Source organism: Armigeres subalbatus, chromosome 2, assembly GCF_024139115.2.
Source record: "Armigeres subalbatus isolate Guangzhou_Male chromosome 2, GZ_Asu_2, whole genome shotgun sequence".
NCBI lineage: Eukaryota > Metazoa > Arthropoda > Insecta > Diptera > Culicidae > Armigeres > Armigeres subalbatus.
This window is the reverse complement of record NC_085140.1, coordinates 103,037,465-103,059,216: the sequence shown is the minus strand read 5'-3', so window position 1 is coordinate 103,059,216 and position 21,752 is coordinate 103,037,465. Positions and strand designations below refer to the sequence as shown.

The window sequence follows — 21,752 nt, the reverse complement described above, 5'->3', positions numbered from 1 at the left end:
GATTTGGGTGGATTTGGATTGGATTTGGATTGGATTTGGATTGGATTCGAATTGGATTTTGGTTGATTTGGATTGGGTTGGATTTGGATTCGATTTGAATTGGTTTTGGATTATATTTGAATTGAATTTGGATTGGGATTGATTTGGATTTGGATTGGATTTGAATTAAATTTGGATTAGGTTTGGATTGGATTCGAATTGGATTTTAATGGATTTGGATTGGATTTGGATTAGATTCAGATTTGATTTTGATTGGAGTTGGATTGGATTAGATTTGGATTGGATTCGAATTGGATTTGGGTTAGATCTGGATTTGATTTGGATTGAATTCGGATTGGATTTAGATTGTAGTTGGATTGGATTTTGAATAAATTTGGATTAGATTTGAATTTGATTTGAGTAGGATTTTGGTTGCATTTGAATGGATTTGGATTGGAATTGGACGGATTTGGATTAGATTTGGATTGGATTCGGATTATATTTGAATTGAATTTGGATTGGATTGGATTGGATTTGGATTGGATTGGATTTGGATTGGATTTGGATTGGATTGGGATTGGATTGGATTTGGATTGGATTTGTATTAGATTTGGATTGGATTTGGATTGGATTTGGATTGGATTTGGACTGGGTTGGATTTGTATTCGATTTAGATTGGATTTGGATTGGAATTTGAATTGGATTAAATTCGGATTGGATTTTGAATGGATTTGGATTGGATTAGATTTGGATTGGATTCGAATTGGATTTGGATGGATTTGGATTGAGTTTGACTTAGATTTGGATTTATTTGGATTGGATTTTTATTGGATTTGGATTGGATTTGGATTAGATTTTGGATTGAGTTGGATTTGGATTCGATTTGGATTGGATTTGGATTGAATTTGGATTGGAATTGAATTGGATTTGGATTGGATTTGGATTAAATTTGGATTGGATTTGGATTGGATTTGAATTGGATTTGGGTTAGATCTGGATTTGATTTGGATTGAATTCGGATTGGATTTAGATTGTAGTTGGATTGAATTTTGTTGAATTAGATTTGAGTAGGATTTTGATTGGATTTGCATGGATTTGGATTGGAATTGGATGGATATGGATTAGATTTGGATTGGGTTGAATTTGGATTCGATTTGGATTGGATTCGGATTAGATTTGAATTGAATTTGGATTGGATTGAATTGGATTTGGATTAAATTTGGATTGGATTTTGATTGGATTAGATTTGGATTGAATTCGAATTGGATTTGGATGGATTTGGATTGGATTTGGATTGGATTTGGATTAGATTTGGATTGGATTCGAATTGGATTTTGGTGGATTTGGATTGGGTTGTATTTGGATCATATTTGAATTGAATTTGGATTGGAATTGAATTGGATTTGGATTGGATTTGAATTAGGTTTGGATTGGATTTGAATGGATTTGGATTGGATTTGGATTAGATTTGGATTGGATTTGGATTAGATTTGGATTGGATTTGGATTAGATTTGAATTGAATTTTGATAAAATTTGGATTTGTATTGGACTTAGATGGATTTGGATTAGATTTGAATTAGATTTAGATTGGATTTGGATTGGATTTGGATGGATTTGGATTAAATTTGGATTGGATTTTGATTGGATTTGGATTAGATTTGGATTGGGTTGGATTTTGATTCGATTTAGATTGGAATCGAATTTGGGTGGATTTGGGTGGATTTGAATTGGATTTGGATTAGGTTTGGATTGAATATTTATTGGATTTGGATTGGATTAGAATTGGATTTGAATGGATTCGGATTAGATTTGGATTAGATTTGGATTGGGTTGGATTTGGATTCTATTTGGATTGGATTTGGATTGAATTTGGATTAGAATTGATTTGGATTTGGATTAAATTTGGATTTGATTTGGATTGGATTTTAATTGGATTAGGATCGGATTTGGATTGAATTTGGATTAGGATAGGATTTGGATTATATTTGGATTGGATTTCGATTTGATTTGGATTGGATTTTTATTTGATTTAGATTGAACTTATGTTGGATGTGTCTTTGTGTTTCCTACCGCCACTCAATCCGAGTAATGCGTAGTCGGATCTCGCCAATCAGGAGATAATGGTCTGACGCGATGTCACGCTGCTTTTATGAAGGCTTACTCTCAATTTTCGGCTGATGTGGATGTGGTCGATTTGATTATCAGTACATCTATCACGAGAGACCCTCGTAACTTTATGCACTGATCGATGGAGGAAGAACGACCCCCCAATTATCATGAAAACAGTTTACCGTTTTCGTGCATTACTACCATGACCATTACTACCATTTGAAGCTTTATCTATGACGGCATTCAGTTCACTGTAAAAATTCTGCGTGTCCGGTTGTAAATCGGCGCACAATATTAGATTAAAATGATTGAAAATCTGTGTTTGACACCACCAAACTTTTGGAAAGTATATATATACGAAAAATCACCGAAACTAACTGAATCATGACAATCAATAAGTTCGTGGTGCGGCTATGAACTGAGTGGACTCTCGTCCCTGTAATTAACGGTCAACGTTGATGATTGTTCCTTGAAGAACTTAATGTGAGCAGTGATATCAATAATCTTCTGGAGTATTTTTTGTTTTTTCTTTGACACTGGTTGATATATTTCAAATCTACTGATAATAGAGATTTATGCACTAAATCATGAAATCTTATTTTACACAGATACAAAATCTACATATTTTTGTTCATTCTAGTGGCATGGCGTTATATACAATATCCTTATTTTAAAACACGAATTTTTAACACTACTAAATGCCAGGAAGGCCTCAATCACTGTTTGGAAACAATAAATCCCAATTCATTACGGACTACACATAGTCATAGCGAAGTAAGATTAGAATTTGACAAAACAAAGCAGATAATTTAATGTTTTGAATAAGTTACTATTATTTACAAATACAGAACGCTATTCTTTGCGATTTATTAACAGACTTTTAACTTACATGGGACAGAAATCATCCGCAATCCCTGTGTATCATCTGGTATATGAATGAAACCTTACAATAACACATAATTACTAAAACGGGATTTCACACATTTATGTAATCGTTAATGAACTACTCACCAAAGCAAAAAGGATGATCCCCAAGTTACATTTGATATTTGGCTCTATTTTTCACAATTATATCGAAAATGATTGATGGCAACGAGAACAAAACAAACAAATTGGAAAGATGACATGAACTTAGAGCAGCCTAATTTAAGCTGGCTGTACAATTCTCCCCTCCCTCATCTCTAACTGGAATGCTGATTCACCCAAACCACCCTCCGCTCCTAGGTGATCTGTTCGATCTTAATATTCCCGATGCTGCCCATCAGTTCCCTCGTCTGCTGCTGTTGCTGTTGTTGCTGCTGCATCGCCGCCCCCAGAAACTGCGTCCCATCGATGATGAAGTTCGACGGAAGGGTGTACACGGTGGCCGAGCTTCCATCGGCGGATTTTATGATGGCCGTTTTGGTCCCACCGGTACCAGCGGTGGTGTTGACTCCTCCCATCCCTAGTCCTGCTAGGGTCGAGGCCGAAACGGTTTGTAAGGTGCTCTGGTTGGTGGCGGTCGCCATGCTGGTAGGCATCGCAATCTGCAACTGGTGGATGATGGGTGCCTTGCCCGCGATGGTGTTCTGCAGTTGGGCTGGAATGGTAAAGATCTGCTGGGGCTGAAGCGACATCGACTGCATCTGGGGTTGAACTTGGGTTTGTTGTTGCTGCTGCTGTGGGATGGACAGTTGTATTTGCTGGATTTGGTGCTGGGGTTGATGTTGTTGCTGCGGTTGCGGTTGTTGGACAGTTGGTAACTGTTGTGGTATTTCTGGCAGTTCAACTTTCACCTTAACTGGAGATTTCTTGTCGGACTGGAAAAAATGAGAAAGAAGTTGGTTTTGTAAATATCTAACTGTACCGTGACATGCCCTATTACCGTGGGGTTAAGGAGGTGTTCACAATAAATTCGCTATATAAAATTTAATTTGTAACAATCACCCTTGAAAACTGTGTCGCTTTAATCAATATGAAATACATTCTAAGGGAAAAATATGTTTTGTATTTTAACTCATGAAAAATGAAGAAAATAGTGTTCGACATTTGACTTACAAATATGCCTAATACTGTACATTCCGAAGAAGATTCCAAATACCGCGCACAAAATTGACTAATTGCCTATCAAACAAGCTCAAATGATGAACTTAAAAGCACATTTACAATAAAATATGTAAACAATTGAATCATACACAAATTTCAATTGAATTATTAGGTCATTTTTAGTAAAAAAAAACGTCAAATAAAATTACTACCTATTAGACAAAGAATCATTTCCTTGGGAAGTTATCAACTTCTCAATATTGACTATTCAAAAGCGTTTATTGATTTTTTAAATAATTTACTTCACATTTATTTAGGTTTTAGATAGGTGATATCCAGTGTCTAAGTAGATTTGAAAACAATGGGAGGATTTCACGCAGAGAAAATCTACCTTTTTGAACTAAAAACCAAAATTATTGAAATATTTTTTAAACCCAAATATTTTATTTTTAAAATCAAAACTGAAATATATTTAATTCAAAAATTTTAATTGTTGTTTCTACTGCAATCCAGTGTAACTAGTTTGTGAAGTAAATATTTGAAAAAAAATACAAATATAATTACACTAAGGTTTTTTTTACGTCGCTCCATGTACCGCGTAAAAAATATGGTACATGGTTTTTGTGATATGAAACCAGGAATGTGTTCCGATCTATGCTCAAACTCATCCAAGAATCTCCTGAAATAAGGCCTTGAGATCTATAAAGATCTGTCCTCTTGTTTCAAATATGGTACATGCTCTGTGTGACTCATAGAATAGATTGTGATCAAAGCCTAAGCTATTGGTCATACAAAAAAGTCCCGAAGCAAGGCCTGTAGATCTACACGCGTAACCAAAGATCTGTCCGCCTATTTCAAATATGGTGCATGCTCTACGTGACTCATAGAATAGATTGTATTCAAAACATAAGTTCTTGGTCATCCAAAAATTTTCCGAAGTAAGACCTTCCAACGAGTTTAGCACCGCCCAAACGTTGACCGATTTGGCTGAAATTTTGTCCAGACCATCAGGACATCAGATAAATCCGAATAAGAAGGCGACCCATCAAAAAAAATTTAAAAAGTTTTTCCCATACTAATTTGAACCACCCTAATACACACACATACATACGCACATACAGGTATCAGTCTTTTATGGAGTCGATAGGGTGACCTTCGGAAACGCCATTAGTTGATGACAAAAAATCCAACTCCAGCTTTCCTAAGTTGCTTTCACAAAGCAAAAACACCTTTTCCACATTTTATTCGCGAAAAATCAAATAAAATGTTGCTCAGCTAGTAAATCCCAGAAAAAAATCCTCTCCCTTTTCCTTGGACTCTAGCTTTTGATATTTTTGGAATAATGTTCCACTAAAAGATATTTTAGTTACTAGATAAAGATTGTCGCTGTCGTCGCTGTCCGGAACATCTTTTGCTGGCGAGGATAGGGGAGCTAAATGTCAAAGAAGGAAAATCCATACGATTTGACAGGTATGTACCACACATGTTTCGGCCAGCAGAACAAAGGGAACCGAAGCGACAATCTTTATCTAGTAACTAAAATATCTTTTGTTCCACTATATTTATCAGCACTATCTCAATACTCTCCATTGGTTCAAGCCCATTTGAAGCGTCATGTTCGATTGGATCCCGCAAATGACAGTTCGATTGGTGACCTGTCAGTGTCTTCGCCAGACTTTATATCTAGTGACTTTACCCTACACCTGATGGTATAATTGCAATATTTCCATTATAAGGCGACAGGTGGTGTTGCTGCGTGTTTGTATCAATGTAATATTGCATAAGCACTAGTGACGTCTGCTGTTCGATATAGTAAGCTTTCAATGTTCCTTCCACACACACGAGGTGGATAACAGTCTTGAAGAAATTGGAAGTATACAGCTAGAATTTAGTATGGAGGTACAATGAAATCTCTTTTATTGTTTAGAACTGTAAAACAAGTCGTAAGTACCAAGTCGTAGCTCGTAGGTTGACCTAGCTTTCATATTGATGCGATGCGTAGTTTATGAGAACGGATGATTTGTCCATTCAAGGAAATTCATTTTACTTTAAATGTTCAAACAGCACCTTTGTCTTTGCCGTCTTGGTTGATTGTGAGAATAGCGATCGTTCCAAGTAGTATCAAGAACAAAACAATTAGGTTTATTGATGGCCAGAATAACCAACGGGCCTATTCAGATCAAGGTATATGAATTTTTAGAGTGGGTCTGACGGTAGTTTGGTAGCACTTGTTGTTTTGGTTCAACCAATAAATTTTAATTTCATACATCATTACAAATACTCTTCCCGTTAAAAGCTTTATCAGTTTATAAAGATTACGCTGCGCGCTGGATCAAATGAGATCGCAAAATTTGTCTGCGTCAAATGAGCGAATTTATCTGAAATTCACACACATTTCTTATTAGTACTTCCTGTCGTGACCCGGACGAGCGTGCCAGACTCGACCGTCCGTCTTAACAATACTCAGCAAACTGACTTTTTTGGTATTTCGTTTTGTTACGATCCTTCTCCGAAAATTGATCGGGCTAAGTCGTCCGTCACTGAATTTAAGTTAGCCCTCTACACGTTTACTAAAAACACGCCAAAACAGAGCATAACATTTCCGCAAATTATAAAACTGCTATGAATAATTGAATGACAATAACCATATCTGGGCAAGTATTTAAAATTTGTTCTTGTACCCATCTCATTCTCCACACTTCCGTATAACTATTATTAGATAACGTTTTGGATTTTTTAATCGCGAGCAAAAACTATATGAATTTGATTTACGCTTTTTGCCTTTCTCGTACACTAAGTGTACGTAAAGGCTATAATATTGCTGCAAAAACAAAATTTTGATAGGAGGCCCGGAGGGCCGATTTTTATATACCGATCGACTCAGCTCGACGAATTGAGGTGATGTCTGTATGTGTGTGTGTGTGTGTATGTGTGTATGTGTACAAATTTTGTAGACACTCTTTTTAGAACTTAGCATTATCCGATTTACTCGCAACAAGTTGCATTCGACGGGGAATGCGGTCCCATTGTTTGCTATTGAAAATTGGCTCGATCGGACATTGCATTTCGGAATTATTGAAAAATCATTGTTTTTACCCAAGGGACCCCGCTTGGAAAAAAAAAATCCAAAACCGAAAAAAAATTTTTTTACAAAAATGGTGGCAATACATTTGAACTAATTCAAAACCATGCAAAATTATCGAAAAAATGTGATCTATTCTCCTAAAGAGCTTTTTTGACCTTTCTAATGTGATTCTTTCAATATATTTTATAATGCACGAGAAAGGCATCATCACTGCTAGGTGGATTAATCTGGGTTTTTAGTATACTCTGTGTTTCGCCTTTGGCTTATTGAAGTCCTTATCTAGGGCTCCTTGCCCAGGAGCTTGTTTTATGCATTTGTATTTCCTCTTCCACTTTCTTTTCCATCAAGTAAATGATGAAAAAGACATTCCCAAATTAGGGGAGCATACCGACGTTCTAATACCTTGAAACGCTATGACCCCGGGAGTTCTTGCTGTCCCAGAAAGGGTCTGACCAACGGCAGCTTCCGGGTGAGCGCAAAAGGCCTCTTTTCTTCCAGCTCCCAGGACGTGCGAGCGTGGGAAGATTTCGAATGGTGAGGAATCTTAATAAAGCTTTATTCATTAAACTTTACCTTTAATGGATTATTCAGCGGTATGGGCGGCGATGAGATACAGTGGCAATGGCTTGGTCGGTTAGCGGTGGCACTATCGCAGATGGCGTTAGGCACTGGGTTACCATTTTTGCATTCGTATATCATGAGGCTAACACGATGATACTTTTATGCCCAGGGAAGTCGTGATAATTTCCAATCCGAAAATTGCCTAGACCGGCACCGGGAATCGAACCCAGCCATCCTCAGCATGGTCTTGCTTTGTAGCCACGCGTCTCACCACACGGCTAAGGACGGCCCATAATAAATTAATACAGTATATTATAAACTAGTTTGTGAAGTAAATATTTGAAAAAAATACAAATACATAGGGGAACTGTTCCATTTTCCATCTCACTGAACATATATTCATCTCATCGCAAAACAAAGAAATACAGCACCAATCTCGTCGCTTCTTTTTTCTAACACGCGTGCTCACTGATGAAAAAAATCACAAAAATAAGAAACAAACCAAATTCCTTTTCATTGCTTTTTTTTGATGAGATGGAAATAGGAGCTATGGGATGAAGTGCCGAACCGTTCCCCTATAATTATTGTGATTATATTTTTCACACGAAGCCTAACCAAGAATAAAACAATTGATAACATTTAAAATAAATTTTTGATTACAATATTTATTTTTTTGAATTTAAGAAAAATATTGTTGAAAGCGAAACTTTCCTTTTTGATTTAAAAACTATTTTTTTTACAAACAAAAAAACATATTGTAAATTAAACAATTTTTATTTTGAGTGCTGTTTTGGAACATTGTAGAAACTACAATATTTTTCGTCCAATCAAATCTGATTCATTGTTGAATTCAACAAATAAAATTATTAGCCGGGGAACAATAATTATTTTTGTTGTTTTTATACATAATATCATTGAGTTTAAAAAACATTTCTCTGGGTGAATAGAACACACCATTGATCTTGGCTGTCGCGACACCCTCCGCGGAGAAGTGTACAACCTCTTGAACCGGGTACCTTCCCGTTGTGCAGATTGCCGCCGACCTAGACCCGTCCGCCACCCAGTTGCCATTTTCGGCAGGGACGTTGTACGGGTCGGACAGGAGGGCGACATCGGTCCTCGACTCCGAGACCGACTGCCACAGCAGTTGCTGGGCAGATGCACAGTGGTTCAGGTTCAGCTATGTTACTTGCACGGCTCCGAAGGGAAACGCAGGCCCGCCCATAGCATGGTTCCGGGCCTGCTTCTTACTGGCGCAAATGAGGCACCTAGGTGTCTTGTCGCATTCCTGCGCCTTGTGTCCCTCCTCGCCACAGCGACGGCACATCTTGCTTCGGTCTGGACCCTTGCTGTCATAAGACTTGTGCCCGGACTCAAGGCACCGGTAGCACCTGTCCACTGAAGGTGGCTGGAGCACGCTTACTGGGCATACTGACCAACCGATCTTCAGCTTCCCTTTCTCAGTGACCTTTTTGGCATCAGCCACCGGTAGTCTGAGATAGGCTACCTGCGTACCAAAGAATCCCCCTCTTAGACGTACAGAGGACCGCTCAACCTCTGTGCCGCACTGCTTTTTGACGGCAGAGACGACGTCTTACACTGGAGGGTCACTTCCGCACCCAACGACTTGACCTGAGCGCCGTCACCCAAGACCTTCTGGGCAAGCTTTTTGTAAGCTACACCGCTAGATTGCGCGCCACGCTTCAGTACCAAGATCATTTCACCGTTCTTGGTACGTCTGACGCTGCGCACATCCTGACCCTGGCCCGATAGGCTATCGGCCGCTCGCAGCGATTTGAGGACATCGGCGTACTTGTGCTTGTCGGTTTTTACCATCAACGCCTCGCCTCTGTCTCTCACCTTCTTCGCAGGTCGAGGGGTGATCGACTTCCGCACCCTACTGACCAGCTGCCAAGGATTTGCATCCCCTTCGGCGGATACCAATGGCTGGCTCGGACCATCTTGTGGCTCAGCAACTTGTGCCTGTCTAGTGCCTTCACCTTCTTCACCACCTTCACCCTTCAGGCTCCGGTGCACTATCCAGGCGACGTTTTGCCTTAATGGTAGCGCGTTTGGGTCGCTTCGAGTTTGGCGTTTTCATACACTCACTGGCCGTAAGAGCGGTCGCCTCTTTCGCCGCAGTAACACCGCTAGGGGAGGAGAGGGCCTTGGTCTGGATACCTTTGGCTACCTTCTCTGCTGCCGCTACACGCCTGATATAAGCGTCCTGTTCTTGTCTTGCGACTCGAACAGCTTGCCGAAGCACCAAGAGACTCTGTTTAAGCTCCTTGTTGGTGTTCTGCTTACCGCTTATGAACTCGATGATCTCATCGAGTTTCTCGGCCACCACCCGTATCCCTGGTAGTGGCTCATCAGGCGTGCAAGCAGGGCTACTCCCCACCACCACTGGAGACTCTTCGGTACTGCCAGTTGCAGCAACCGTCACTCCGCTCTCCCCCTCTCTAATAGGGGACCTCGCTAGACCCCTTTTGGCAAAGGGGTCCACCACCTCCATCTCCAAAGATTTTTGTCTTTCAAGGCTCATTGCTATATGGGTCCCCCTTGCGGCTGCCGCCGAATCCTACTGGAGTAGTCGCCTTTAGTGATCCCATGGTTATGGTTATGCCTGCCTTGCGGTAAGCAGGGAGGCCATGCGAGGGTTGACACTTGCGTGTTCAGAGCCAGATCAGCGCAAGTCAGGAAAGGGCATCTGAGCCTACTCCTACTCAGTAGGCAAAACTGGATGGCAGGATTGGGCAGCGTGCTACAAGGCCCGCCACGGTTTTATGGGACGGAAGACAGCCTAGCCATTAGCCCACTCACCCATGTGAAGCGTTTACAACAGTACAACAAACAACACTATGATAAACGGGTAACGGTAAATTCAGTTTTTAATGTTGGGGATTTGGTCTTGATTCGTAATGTTGCATAATTTGTACTAAAACTTTGTACTGTAGACTTCCGCTAAGAAGCTGTCGATATAATAAAAATCAATATACGTCGTTCGCTTGACCAGTCCGGAAAAGTATTTATCGGCAGAAGAAGACGATACTTTATTAGTACAGCAAGATCAATCACGACAAGATCTACCACAACGAGGTCATTATCGTGCAGATGGAGTATACGCCACAAGAAGCAGTCGGATAGTACGAGTTCCAAATAGGAATTAGCTTACGGGGAAGATGTGCTGTTGCGTGTTTTTTAATAGTGCTGTCCAATGAGCAGTTTGAAGTAGCTCGAAGTTGTTCACGTCCTGCTCGTTCTTTTTGTAAACAAATGAACATGAGAGGCATGGGAACAACTTCAAGCCATTCATTGGACAGCATTAATATGTTACATCGAGGCAACCTAGCCAGCCTATCAGAGAGCCATCTAGTAATAGTGGTTACCTGAGACGAGACCTGCAAAGACGGCTTCTTTTTCCTTGTTTTGACACTTGTTCTTCTTTTCATCACAGTTGATCATCGATTCTCAACTGTTTCCTTGAGTGTTTCACCTAAATCCCGGGTAGAATCTTCTGAGCACAATAAAAGTGTTTGTGATTTACGGATTTGTAAACTTATTTTTATAAAGATTTTCCTATCGGAAATAAAACACGTATTCATAACAGTTCAATATTAAGCTGTCCGGCTTTTCTAGAATACTTTTCAAAGTGAAAAAGTACTCGTAAAACAAAATCATTCGGAATACTTTTTGAGGGATACCAATACTTTTACACAAAACCAACTTAATTCACCGAGTGGTGATACTGCCTTTCTCTCATTTAGCCAAGACACCAACCTTATATGGCGTTAATATGGTTCGATGTACCATTTTCTTTATAACTTTCAAACGCAACAGTCGATCGATATAAAATTCAATAGTGATCAACTAGGCTTTACCCACTGTCGAATGAAACTTGTTGCGAGAAAATCGGTTAAGGATTACTATATGAAAAGTTGTCTAATGTTTTTCTTAGATTTTGTGCACACACATACACACATACATACACACGGACAGACGGACATTTGTACAGCTCTTCGAGCTGAGTCGTTTGGTATATAACACTATAGGCCTCCGAGGCTTCTATAAAAAGCTCGTTTTCGAAGTGAAATGATAGCCTTTCGGTACAACTTTGTTGTACGAGAAAGGCAAAAAGGTGCTGGTTATATCTGACAATTCGTGACAGCGCTTGCTGGTTGCAGATGAAGTTACATTTTTTCCTCTTTGCAAGTCCCGTCCCAGGTGGTTACCAACTGCATTTGTTTATTCAATAAATATTCGTTCTGTATTTTCCAATCGAACAAGACGAACGTTTAATCTGTTCAATACAGAACATCTCGGTTCATAAAATGGCGTCTTTTCTTCACGTTCCGTGACAACACACTCAACAGCAAAACTCTCCACACTCAGTCTGCTGATTTGAACTTCGACAAAATTTTGACTAGGGGAACCCGGGGCAAGAAGGACACCTTTGATTTCCCTGTAAAATGTATTAATATAAGCATAATCGATTGCTTTTTAACATTCTTAACAGTCTTATAATGTAATATTCATTAAATTTCGTATTGAAAATCTTGAATTGAAAAAACCAAAAGCTACTTGGATCTGGCCAAAAATTATAATAATGACATCACATGAAAGAAGAATTTTCAAAGGGCATTTTATATTAATTTAGGGTTATTCGAAGTAGGAAACAAGTTTACAGTATTGACAAGTATTTCTAACTCAACACTACTGGCTGTGGTACCTTTTTTTGCGAAAATATGCATTTAAATTCACTATTGACGATCCGGGGCAAAAAGGACACCTCTACCAGGGGCAAAAGGGTCACTCTTTGAATCACGCAAACATAACCTTAAACACAAGTGTCAAACTGTTGTTGTGATTTCGTATAGTGACCGGTCCAGGATAATGCGTACCTGGTACGAATTTCGACGTGGAACAATGACCATCCGCCAGCATGACCGCGGCAATAGAAGCGGTGACAGAGTCCAACATGTATGTGAAGCGAGCAGCCACTCAGCACCGCGTTCGTCGTCGAATATTTTAAGCATCCGGATCGGAAGATTAACGCTTGTGGATTCGGTCGCTCCGCACCAGAGAATAATCCGCAGCAAGAGGATGCACTCTTTCAGCACATACTCAACATGGACCAATTCTATGAATGAACGCAGAGCTCGGTTAAAATAACGTGTGGTTTATTCAGAGTTTAGTTTGAGAATGATAAGAAAATTACAAATGTCAAAGAGCCAGAATTGCTACGATGGAATGGTATGATTGCCTCACACCAGTAGGTTGCTACGATGTCATCCCCTCTCAATCATTCAGTCCTAGATTCCGTCGCAATTCTTGAAATCTGCCGGGATCCAGGAACTTGGTGAAAATATCGGCTAATTGATCTTGAGTAACGACAGCCTTTACTAGGATTCGTCCTTCAGCGATATGATCTCTGATGAAATGATGTTTCACGTCAATATGTTTGGTTCGTTTCGTCTCCAAGTTGTTGGCCATGCCGATACATCCTCGGTTGTCTTCATAAATTGTCACAGGTGTTTCGGGATTCTTCACGTTCATGTCCTCAAGAATTCCAGCTAACCAAAGGGCTTCGGTAGTAGCTGCACTCAATGCGACGTACTCCGATTCACTTGAGGAAATTGCTACGGTAGTTTGCTTTTTGCTGCACCATGATACTGTGGATCCAAAAACCTTGAAAACATATCCGGATACAGACTTCCGGTCCTCGTTGTTCGCCGCCCAATCCGCATCGGCATACCCAACTATCGAAGGAGAATTGTTGCGTTGGAACGTCAGTACAGTGTTGGCATTTGCTTTGAGGTAGCGGACGACTCTCTTTAAACTTTGCCAGTGAGCGTCCGTGGGGTTTTGTTGATAGCGACCCAGATACCCAACTAGGAAACAGATGTCCGGGCGAACGCTGAGCATAATATACATTAAGCTGGCTAACAGCTTCCGGTAGGGTTCTCTTGTAGGTTTCCCCTCTCGTTGTAGTTGCAGTCCTTTTTCCATGGGTGACTTCGTGGGATTACAATCGGCCAATAAGAAATTATTCACGACCTTTTCCACGTGCACCTGCTGTGAAAGCTGGAGGGTTCCTTCATGCCGGTCGTACGCGATCTTCCTTCTCAGGAAATGACGTGCTTCTCCACAATCGGTCATACAGAAAACAGTCGAAAGTTGCTTCTTCAACCGGCCGATGGACTCCAATTTCCTCCCCGCGATTAGTAAATCGTCGACATATAGCACGATGTACAGCTCATCATCTTCATCGCAACGGATATACAGACAATAGTCGTGACGTGACCGACGGAAACCCAGCTTGATTAGTTGACTGTTGAATTTTCAATTCCAGCAACGCAACCCATACAAGGATTTTAGCAGCTTGCATGTCATGTTAGGTGGAGCCTGCACGCCTTCGGGGAGTTCCATGTAAATATCCTCCTTGAGATTTCCATGTAGGAACGCGGTTTTCACGTTCATCTGGTGAAAATGGAATTGCTTGTGTACACCTACTGCCAGTACGGTCCTAATGGTGGATAACTTCGCCACCGGTGCATAAGTCTCTTCAAAGTCCACCCCTTGACGTTGCAGGAAGCCCTTCGCTACCAGTCGGGCCTTATAACGGGCTGTGTGTCCATCTTCATCTTCCTTCACGCGGAATACCCATTTGGATTTTAGGGGCTTCACACCGCGCGGGCAGGTCACCAATCTCCACACACCGTTCGCCTCCATGGACCTTAACTCGTCATCGATAGCCTGTAACCATTTGGCTCGATCGTCTCGTCTCTCGATATCGCTGTAGCACTGAGGATCTGTAGAATACGAGCCAACAGAAGTTGCTCTGTAACCGGTGAAAAAATTCAACAACTTACCGGGGAGCCTGCGCTCCCGTTCGCTGCGCCTCAACGTCGCTTGTCCATCGGACTCGAGTTGTTCTATTTGCGAAGGGAGCGCCCCGGTTTGATTCATCTCAAAAACGTCCTCGCCATCAGTAACCGGAGAACTAGCTTGTAATAGGGATGCGTCATCCGGCAGCTGCTCAACATCTTGAACGGGAGTGCCCTCCCGACGCAATGGGTGTTCATCTAGCGGATTCGCCTCTTGAATTCCTTCCTCTTCATGCTTATGTGGTAAAACGACTAATGGAAGCTTTTCATGCTCTTCGCAGTTCACTTCATACGGGAAACATGTTTCATGAAACTTGACATCACGTGCGATGATGATTCGTCTTGACTTCCTGTCCCACAAACGGTAACCGTTGGGAGCATAACCAACCATTACAACTTCGACACCCTTCGCACCCAACTTCTTCCTGTGTTGGCCGGGTATCCATGCAAATGCCTTGCAACCAAAAACACGAAGTTTTTCCACACTTGGCCTCTCGTTGTACCAGCATTCAGCCGGGGTTAGACTTCTCGACAAAGCGACGGTAGGGCTTCGGTTTACCAGATACACAGCAGTAAAGACAGCTTCTGATCACATGGTTTTAGGGGTATGCGAATCGATCAGCATCGTGCGGACCTTCTCAACTATGGTTCGGTTGAACCTATCAGCGACGCCGTTTTGGTGCGGCGTATGTGCAACGGTCGGTTCGACCTGGATCCCTTTCTGCAAATAGAACTGCTTCTGGCTATTTGATAGATACTCACGACCTTGATCAATTGTCATCTTAGATATCTTCATGTTGAACTTGGCCGTCACCATCGCCTCGTACTCGCGGAATCGATCAAACACCTCCGACTTCCTCTTCATTAGGAACAGCATTGCAAAATGAGTATGGTCGTCTATGAAGGAAACGAAATACTTCGATCCTTCCCACGCCGTTGGTTCGATTGGTCCGCACACATCGGAATGGATTCTTTCCAGTAGCCTTGAGGATCTTGGACGGGTGCCATTGAAGGGGTCACGACAAAGTTTACCCTGGACGCAGGCGTCGCAGAATTCAAGCTTGTCTGCTTTGAAATCAACGCCATCGACGAGGTTGTTACTTACGATTGCTTTCATTCCTTGTTGGCTAAGGTGTCCCAGCCTCCAGTGCCACAAAGTGGTCGCTTCAGTTTGACACAAATTTGCCGAAACCACTGGAATGTCCACCTCAATTTCATTAGATTGTCTCGCAGTTCAGGAACATAGAGAACATCCTTTATTGTCAACGGCATATTCTTGTTGCTGCTTCCGACGATGGTGCCGGTAAATTTGGCCACCAGTACTTCTCCGTCTTTGGCTACTTGAATCTCAACGGGTTGCTTCAACTTGCGAGTTTCTGAAAATACTTGCATTTCATTCACGAGGTGGTCGCTGGCACCCGAGTCGAGCTTGAACACAACCTTTCCGCTTCGTAATCCTTCGTTCTTGCGGCTTGCGACGAAACTTACACGACGTCCACGTTTGCCACATTTGTGACACTTGCCTTGAAACTTCATTGGCTTCCGGGGCTTGTCTTCGGAGAACGCTGCCAAGTTTACTTCACCTGAGTCTTCGTGACGTTCGGAACGTTTGAGCTCTTCCGCTAACAAGCGCTGCTTCACAACTTCCAAACTCAGCTCTTCCTCAGGAATATTCTCAAGAGCGGTCACTTAAGGGTCATACATATCCGGAAGGGTTTGAAACAGGGAGATGACCAGGTCACCCTTTTCGATCTTCGCTCCGGCGGTCTTTAATTGTCGGATCAAGTCTTCAAAAACCAGCAAATGCGCTCTCATCGAATCGCCATCCCGTATCTTAAAACGTTTGAGTTGCTTCCTCACCAGATTTTGAGTTCTTATCGACCGCTTCGCAAAAGTGTTTTCAAGCGCCTTCCACATCTCCTTGGCCGTTTTCTTCTCACATACGATCGCCAGACACTCGTTTGCAAGGAAACTGACGATGTACGACTTGGCCTTCCGGTCCGATTCTTCAAACTTCGTCTTCTCATCGACAGCTTCCGGAGCATCATCAGTTAACGTATTCAAAACGCCGACGGAGTCCAAAAACATTTTGACACGGAAACTCCAGTGCTGGAATCCTGCACCACCGTTGAATTGTGGGATACCACACACAGCTTCTCTCGTAGAGGTGCCCATAACCTTCTATGAATGAACGCAGAGCTCGGTTAAAATAACGTGTGGTTTATTCAGAGTTTAGTTTGAGAATGATAAGAAAATTACAAATGTCAAAGAGCCAAGATTGCTACGATGGAATGGTATGATTGCCTCACACCAGTAGGTTGCTACGATGTCAAACAACGACTCGTTGCACTGCCAATTCGCGACTTCAGGAACTTAGCATTCCGGCAGGCGATAAGGAACAAAATTAAACATCCGTTCAACACCAACTGGCCGGTAAAGATTGGTGTCACGGTTTCCGTCAATGCCACCCTGAACTGTGCCTACGTGTTCCTGAGACATCGTCCGCTGATTCAATTATGTGGCTAGGTGGTAGTTTCATTATTACACCTTTATTTCAATATGTGTCATATTTGCCCCTGTAGGGTGGCCTTCTTGCCCCAGGCCTTTTTTTTCAATGAAAAAAACAACCAAAAGAAATGTTAATATTTAGTCCACTTTTACAATACGATTTATATCAATATCGGTGTAGTTTCATTGATAGCAATCTACATTATATTTTGCGTACGATAAACATTTGATTTAGTGGTGTTACTACTATATAATAGTTCAACATGCTTAAGATGACCTTCTTGCCCCGGGTTCCCCTATCTCAACCTTTTTGTCTAACTTTTTGTCTAGCTAAGCTAAGGAATTTTCTAGGAAAATTCTATGGAATTTCCTCGAGAAACTCTTCGCAGAGGAATCTTCTCGAGAAGTTCTTCGAATTCTTTTGGGGAAATCCTTCTAAATGTTCTCGAGAAGGTGATTGGAATTTCCTTGGGATTTTTTAAATTTTCGTGGGATATACTTCAAGAAGGGAATTGTTTGCTCGGGTAATTCTTTGGAATTTTTCATCGAGAAGTGTTGTTTAATAATTTCCACGGTAAATTCTTGGCGGGATTTTTCATGTAATTTCTTTGAATTTTCTAAAGCGAAATGTTTCAGGATTCCCACAGTAAATGTACAATCTAGCGTTGTATTCATGCCTATTGCCTACCTATTAAATCATGTAGACTCCAACAAATTTGAACCGGTGTGACAAATTTAAAACAGCGGCGTGCTGATGCAAAACTGTTATCGGCGGCGTAATGCCAAAAAACTATCGGCGGCAGCTACTTGCTTTACTACCACACGTCTCTCCGCTTCACTAAGAAAGGTCTCATACAGAGAGCTACCCGCGGCTGGACTGTTTTGCTTCAAACTTGTGCATTGACGAATTGTTTTCAATTGACTACCCCCTGATCCCTGATTGAGAATATTTGTTTCGCCTTTCTACTATTTCTACTCACCTTTTGCGCCTCGTTTGCCATCTCGTGCATTTGTTTGTGCTTCAAGAACTGCCCCTTGATGTAGAAGTGCTTGCTACAAATCGTACAACGATATGGAGCTGAACTGTTATTCTCTTGATGTGTCCTAAAACGAAAAATAATTTCACAATGCATTTCACATAAAAACCCGCCCCCTCAAACCCGTAGTAACTCACTTCTTATGCTTATTGAGATTGTCCTTCCGCGAGAAATACTTCCGACAGATGGGACAAGCGAACAGCTTCTTCCCCGTGTGGGACACGATGTGCCTCATGAGATGCTCCTTCCGGCTGAACGACTTACTGCACCCGCTCTCATCGCACTTGAACGGCCTGAGGCCGACGTGCGATTTCAGGTGCTGCATCAGATGTTCCTTCCGCTTGAACGACTTCGAGCACACGTCGCACGACGTAAAACTGACGTTGGATGAGGCCGTACCGGAGGCGGTCCCCTGCGAACTCACACCGGTGGCCTGTGAATCACTGTGGCCTTCCTGTTTGAAAGACAACGCCGTAATGGCCTTCATCTGTTGGGTGGCCGCAATGGATGCGTTCGTGATGCTGGTCAACGAATCCGACGAACTGTTCAGTTGGGATTGTTCCTGGGAGGTCGATTCGCGGCGGGTGGTTGTCGGAGGCGGTGGCGGTTGTTGGGGCGATGGATTGGGTTTCGGAGGTTTGGGTTGACTCTGTGGTGTGGGTTGTTGCTGGACTTGTATCGGGGGTCTTTGTACAATTTGCATGTGTTGCGTTGGTTGAACTGGGGATTGTTGTTGGGGTTGAGGTTGCTGTTGTTGGGGTTGGGATTGTTGTTGAACGGGTTGAGTTGTGATGACTATGTTAGCTTGCTGGGGCTGTACTTCGGCAGCTGAGACTTGGTTCTGGAGCTGGGAAGATTTTTCGACTAGACTGAGATAGTTGGACAAAGGAACTTGGACGCTTGGCATAGTCAACTGTGCCTGGATTTGCTGCGGTTGTATTTGAATCTGAGGCTGCTGTTGGGCGTGTTGCGCTTGAACGGTTTGCAGAGGACTTATCCCGAATTGCTGCATGCCTTGGGGAGTTAACGTTAGAGCTGGTGGCATCTGAGCAGGAGCCAATCGGAACATTCCATCTGGCCCGGGCTGCAGTTTCATCTGCACGTACTGAACGTTAGGAACGACACTTTTGTTCATGTCCGCAGCATTCGTAATGGGCGCAAGCGCAATTTGTTCCCCACCTCCTTCGGCTTTCAACATAATGGGAACGATGCATTTGTTGGCTTGCATGATTTTGCTGGCATCCAGTACGGGAATAGAAGCGGTAGATTTTACGGTGCTTGATCCAAGTGAGGTCCCGGCGACAGGAGTACTCGTAAATATCGTGCCACTAGGAGCCGCAGAAAAACTGGCTATGCTGCTGGAGGTGGACACAGGCGTTAAGGTGATGGGACTGCTGGATACCGTGGCAACCGGGATAATGTTTTGTTTGGGGGGTGTTTGTTGAACTAACGTAGATTGAGGAGGGGGCGATTTGATTAGGACACTAATCTTTGGCATTTTTGCTGCCGAGACTGGTTCAGGCTGAAACGAAAAATATGTATTTGTAAAATAATTTGCACTGCATCCGCTCTGCATGTAATCTTGTTCGAACTGAGAATTAGATGCAAGCCCGCAAGTTGCTTCATTTTGATCGAATGTTCCAAAAATATTGGAAATCCATCAAGAAACGGCTGAGATATTAACGTTCAAAATCCATCATATTTTCGTGACGGTCTCCGATTTTCGCAATCGTAAAGTGTACCCGTAGTCCTACGTCAAAACGCGGATTAAACCGCGCAAAAGCAATTAGGCTCGAAAGTTTTAATAAAAAATTAGCTCGATTTTCCAGCACAAACACACACACACAACATTGGAAGAATTATGAAAAACATCTCAAATAGTTTCACTCACCGTTTTCTCTAGCTCCCTTCTATTCGTTTTAACCGGCGTCTTCATCCTCAGAAATTCGTCCATCTGCTGATACGAGCCGCCTTGCTGCTCTACCTCAGCTCCGGAAGCCGTCAAAACGGCTTGCCCCGTTCCGTCCTGGATTTTGTAGTGGATCTGATTGGCCTTGATCGTCTGGCCATCCACAGTTATTGTGTACTGTGCCAGCGGCTGCTGTTGTTGCTGCTGATTATTCTGATTCATCGACAGTTGTTGCTGCTGCTGCTGGTGGTGGTGACTTTCTTGAGTAGATGCTGCTGCTGCCACAGCTGCAGCCGCCACCGAAGTCTCGCCCGTTTGTATCCCCACGGCTTGCATAATGCTGGTGAGAAAATCTGAGTTCTGAGCCATGAGAGTGGCTGCTTTAATCCCACCTCCCGTCGCTGCGGTCGATGCATGTGCGAATCCTTTCGGCAAAGTGTTGATAATGATGGGTGTCATGGCTGGTGAGGAAGTGATGGTGGCCGTATGTTGTAGCCCAGCTGAACTACTCAAGGGAATTGTTGGAAGCAACTTCACTTGAGCAGGAGCTTGTGTCGGAGATTGGGTTTGGATGGTTGGGAGAGTGATGGTGGCAGCAACTGGACTCGGCGATGGTGTCGTGAGATCAGTCGTCGTCATCATCGACGTCTGCTCATCTTTCGCTGAATCATCCTTTATGTAGACCATTCCACCATTTTTAAGCTTGGCGGAGTTTAGGCAACTCTCCAGCATCCCCTGCGCCTTCACAACCGACTCCCGGAATTCCACATGAGCTTCCAACTGTTTCAAACATTTTGAACAAACGCTTTTTGGTAAACGATCCTTTTCGTAGACCTAGGAAAAATATTCGAGAATTAACACATTTTTGTAATATTAACGACATTACCTTAATCTTGAGACTGTCCGTGATTTTCACCGGAAGATTTTTCCGTTTCCCTTCGTCTGAGAAAATTCCAATTCGCTCACCACTGCTGCTGGCACAAAGCCGACACAAGTCCCCAAAATTCACACATTTGTATCCAGCCATTTTTCTCGTTATTATCACCAAAACAGATGTTGATTCTATCCTCTGTAATTCCGACCTTCAAAACAGCTACTCTCGCTTTCTTTGGGCCATTTTCACTTTCCTTGCAAGGGTCTGTCAAGAAGTGTCAATAGATTTCTACCCCTCACAATTTCACCTTTATCACCCTTATCGTTAAGCGATTTGAAGCAATTTTTCGCGCTTTGCAATCAATCAACTTTAGTAGTCGAACCGTTTCCCTCCACTTGCAATTATTTTCTTTTTGTTAAAAGACCAGACACCTCCACCCCACGAAGGCGATACACTTAGCGCGCCCCACCCACTCAAGCGTCGCACTATCAACAAACTGCCCCACGGAAAATACTTCTGTCAATCGTCATAATACAAACGCATTTTATCACTCATCCAACAATTTCCACAAAAATCAAACACCATATTCGAAAAATCTATACACTTGGCTGCACCGCTGCACACTTTTCATACAATTCCGCTACTTTTTTCCACCGGAAAATCGCACTTTTCATCAAACGAGACGCGTTCCCGTCCACCCGCGGTCAGATTTTTGTTTTTTCTCCTTTGCGTTAATTTTCCAAACATTCGAAACACGCTCGCCGACTGCGCGAGATT

At 42.4% G+C, this 21,752-nt stretch overlaps 1 protein-coding gene across 1 annotated transcript; it reads right to left on the bottom strand.

Annotated features, from left to right (window-relative positions):
• Window positions 1-2,612: 2,612 nt before the first annotated feature.
• On the bottom strand, window positions 2,613-21,709 carry LOC134210550 (uncharacterized). The gene is made up of 5 exons (XM_062686603.1): window positions 20,988-21,709; window positions 20,084-20,935; window positions 18,330-19,714; window positions 18,136-18,259; window positions 2,613-3,888 (listed from the first exon to the last, which is right to left on the bottom strand). The coding sequence occupies exons 1-5, from the start codon at window positions 21,126-21,128 to the stop codon at window positions 3,310-3,312; spliced, it is 3,081 nt and encodes a 1,026-aa protein (XP_062542587.1). The 5' UTR covers window positions 21,129-21,709; the 3' UTR covers window positions 2,613-3,309.
• Between the last annotated feature and the right edge of the window lie 43 nt (window positions 21,710-21,752).

What these genes read in the sequence shown, in the direction of transcription:
- LOC134210550 (XM_062686603.1), bottom strand. Translation starts at nt 21,128, where the DNA reads ATGGCTGGATACAAATGTGTGAATTTTGGGGACTTGTGTCGGCTTTGT. An exon ending in CGGACAGTCTCAAGATTAAG is followed by an intron (nt 20,936 to 20,987) that starts GTAATGTCGTTA and finishes TATTTTTCCTAG; the next exon opens with GTCTACGAAAAGGATCGTTT. An exon ending in GAAGGGAGCTAGAGAAAACG is followed by an intron (nt 19,715 to 20,083) that starts GTGAGTGAAACT and finishes TTTTCGTTTCAG; the next exon opens with CCTGAACCAGTCTCGGCAGC.